The sequence below is a fragment of the Myotis davidii genome, unplaced genomic scaffold (assembly GCF_000327345.1).
Source record: "Myotis davidii unplaced genomic scaffold, ASM32734v1 scaffold244, whole genome shotgun sequence".
NCBI classification, from domain to species: domain Eukaryota; kingdom Metazoa; phylum Chordata; class Mammalia; order Chiroptera; family Vespertilionidae; genus Myotis; species Myotis davidii.
Window position 1 is genome coordinate 1,399,492 of NW_006294993.1, and position 3,319 is coordinate 1,402,810.

General features: G+C 64.7%; 1 protein-coding gene across 1 annotated transcript in view; it reads left to right on the forward strand.

Annotated features, from left to right (window-relative positions):
* LAMA5 (laminin subunit alpha 5) overlaps positions 1–3,319 on the forward strand; it is a 45,901-nt gene that overhangs the window by 38,467 nt on the left and 4,115 nt on the right. Inside the window, exons 57-65 of the mRNA XM_015567674.1 lie at positions 105–207; positions 732–842; positions 1,642–1,821; positions 1,916–2,064; positions 2,142–2,312; positions 2,412–2,548; positions 2,625–2,778; positions 2,921–3,054; positions 3,125–3,296. Of these exons, the coding sequence (XP_015423160.1) occupies positions 105–207; positions 732–842; positions 1,642–1,821; positions 1,916–2,064; positions 2,142–2,312; positions 2,412–2,548; positions 2,625–2,778; positions 2,921–3,054; positions 3,125–3,296 (1,311 nt within the window). The remainder of the gene's footprint in view (positions 1–104; positions 208–731; positions 843–1,641; positions 1,822–1,915; positions 2,065–2,141; positions 2,313–2,411; positions 2,549–2,624; positions 2,779–2,920; positions 3,055–3,124; positions 3,297–3,319) is intronic.

Below are 3,319 nucleotides of genomic sequence, written 5' to 3' on the forward strand. Positions count from 1 at the left end.
TGGCCCTGGCCCTGCCCCTGCCCCTGCCCCTGCCCCTGCCCCTGCCCCTGCCCTGCTGCTCCCACTGCATGGGTATGAAGTGTGCCCTGTGCCCATGTCTGCAGATGGCGGTGCAGCAGGGCCTGGCGCCCCGAGCCCGGGAGCTGCGGGCCAACAGCAGTGCCCTGGAGCAGGCTGTTCTCAGGGAGCAGCAGAGGCTGGGCCGCGGTGAGTGCTGGGCTCTGCAGGGACCCTCAGCTTCTGGGCACATGTGTGGGTTTGTGCATTGTTCCGGTGGCAGCTGCCCCTTATGGGGACCCTGCTCCCCACTGGCTTGGTGTGTCCACCCTGGGGCTGTGGAGGGCAGAGGGCACGGGACCAGCTGATGGTTCCTCCTGCTGCCCTGGCTGGAGGCTGTGTGCATGGCAGACTTTTGGATGAGAAAGGGCAGGCGGGGAGTAGGAAGGGTCCCCCTTTAGCTAGAATTGTGGGTAATGGCTTGGCTTTTCTGAGCCTCCATGTTTTCGTCTATAAAATGGGGAGGATTACATATTTGCTGTGGGACTGGGAGGCAGCCCTGAGACTCAGGGTGCTCTCACCCCTCCCCTTGAGCCAGAGCCCTGCTGACTGGATGTCTTCATCTATCAGTGGTCAGGCCCGCCTTAGACCTCTGTGGTCAGGGGAGCCAAAGTGGGCTGCACACATGCACTGGGGGTGGGGGCTCCTTGGTGCTATGGCTGCCTTCTCTGCAGTGAGGGCCACCCTCCAGGGCACGGGGACCCAGCTCCGTGATACCCGGGCCAAGAAGGAGCAGCTGGCAGCCCGGGTGCAGGAGGTGCAGGCCATGCTGGCTATGGACACAGGTAGGTTGCGCCTCCTTCCTGCCCTTGCCCTCACTGCTTGTCCCCAGAGGTGAGCAGACACCTGCCCGGCCACTCCAGCCAGCCCTGCCCCAGAGGGCTCTGTGGTGGGGGCACATCCCCCCCTGTGCCATGCAAAATGGTGACCAGGACAGCTGAAGAGAACCCCGAAGGAGGCAACCTGGACCTGGAGACCCGCCTCTGGTCGGGAGACAAACACCAAACAAAATAGACCCAAGTAACAAGTGAAAACTGGGAAGGGACAGGAAGTGCTTTGGAGAGAAATTACGGGGGAGAGAGGTCAGGATGCTGGGACACCGGGGAAGGTACAGTCTGTAGGCAGGCACGGAGGTGGATGGGGGTGCAAGGGGACTGGTGTAGCAGGAGAGCCAGGTGGAGGCTCGGGGTGGCAGAGCCCAGGCGGCTCGCGGCAGAGGAGCCATAGCTGACTGGCTTTGGAGGAATCCCTGTGGCCGCCCAGGGCAGAGCATCATCGTGAGCGTGGCCATGGGGCGCAGGGGCTCTGGCAGGGCCACAGGGGAGATGAGCATGGCCTGGGGGTGGCAGTGGTGGCTATGGGGAGACAGGGCTGAGCGGAGGCATCAGGGTGACCCTGCTCTGGCCCAAGAGGCTGGCACGGAGAAGCCATCTGGTGGGGGAGGGAGGGTGGGTTTCCACGTCCTCGGTGCCCCCGGTGCTATTCCTAGTGGAGGAGACTTGGTGATGTCCCCGAGCGGAGGGGAGGGGAGGCCAGGAGGGTCTTCTCTTGACCCTGCTGAAGCCTGCCCACTGCCGGCCACAGACGAGACCAGCAAGAAGATTGCTCACGCCAAGGCTGTGGCCACCAGAGCCCAGGACACGGCCGCCCGAGTGCAGTCCCGGCTCCGAGACATGCAGAGAAACCTGGAGCAGTGGCAAGGCCAGTACGGGGGTCTGCAGAGCCAGGACCTGGGGCAGGTGGTGCTGGACGCCGGCCGCTCAGGTGGGCCCCCCGGGCACGCAGCACCCGTGAGAGCAAGTGGGCCAGGGGAAGCGGGGCTCTCGGGCCACATCCCCTTCCCCCCTCCCCCCTGCAGTGTCCACCCTGGAGAAGACGCTGCCACAGTTGCTGGCCAAGCTGAACCTGCTGGAGAACCGTGGGGGGCACAATGCCAGCCTGGCCCTGTCCGCCAGCATCGGCCGTGTGCGGGAGCTCATTGCCCAGGCCCGGGGAGCTGCCAGCAAGGTGGGCACGAGCGCCAGAAGGGGGGCGTCTGGGGGGCTGGGTGTTGGATGCTGATGGGCCATGCACCCTGCACACAGGTCAAGGTGTCCATGAAGTTCAACGGGCGCTCGGGGGTGCAGCTGCGTGCCCCTCGGGACCTCGCTGACCTTGCTGCCTACACTGCCCTCAAGTTCTACCTCCAGAGCCCAGAGCCAACGTCCGACCAGGTCTCTGAGGATCAGTTTGTGCTCTATATGGGCAGCCGCCAGGTACTGGGCCAGCTTGGCAGGCTGGGTAGAGATGGGCACCAGGTTGGAGTGGGTGGGCCACACTGGGTTCCGGTCCCACTGAGTCTCCCACCACCACAGGCCACTGGTGACTACATGGGTGTGGCTCTGCGGAACCAGAAGGTGCACTGGGTATACCGCCTGGGGGACGCAGGCCCCGCGACCCTCAGCATTGACGAGAACATTGGGGAGGAATTTGCAGCCATCAGCCTTGAGAGGTGGGAGGCCTGCCCCGTCCTCCCCCGCCCCCCGGCAGGCTGCATGTCCGCCCCAACCCCTTCGCTCTGCCCTCAGGACCCTGCAGTTTGGCCACATGTCTGTCACTGTGGAGAAACAGATGAGCCACGAGACCAAGGGCGACACCGTGGCCCCTGGGGCCGAGGGGCTGCTCAGCCTGCAGCCTGACGACTTTGTCTTCTATGTGGGGGGCTACCCCAGCAACTTCACGGTGAGCCACTCGGCCACCCCTCTGCACTCTTGTCCCAGCGAGTCCTGCTGGGCTTCTGGCTTCAGTGGGTCTGTTCAGCCAGAGCCCCTCCTGGGGCCTGCCTCGTGGGGGGAGGCGCCCTGACTAGGTGCTGTGCCCGCAGCCCCCAGAGCCCCTCCGCTTCCCCCGCTACCGGGGCTGCATTGAGATGGGCACCCTCAACGAGGCGGTGGTCAGTCTCTACGACTTCGAGAAGACCTTCCAGCTCAACACAGCTGTGGATAAGCCTTGTGCACGGTATGTACGGCCTGGGCCCGCCCTTCACCCTCCTCGGCCCACTCCCCACTGACTGACCTCTGACCTGCAGCACCAAGTCCACTGGAGACCCATGGCTCACAGACGGCTCCTACCTGGAGGGCTCTGGCTTTGCCCGCATCAAAGTGGAGAGTCAGATCAGCCACACCAAGCGCTTCGAGCAGGAGCTGCGGCTGGTGTCCTACAGTGGGATCATCTTCTTCCTGCAGCACCAGGCGAGCCCGCCGCCCCGCCACCCCTACTCACC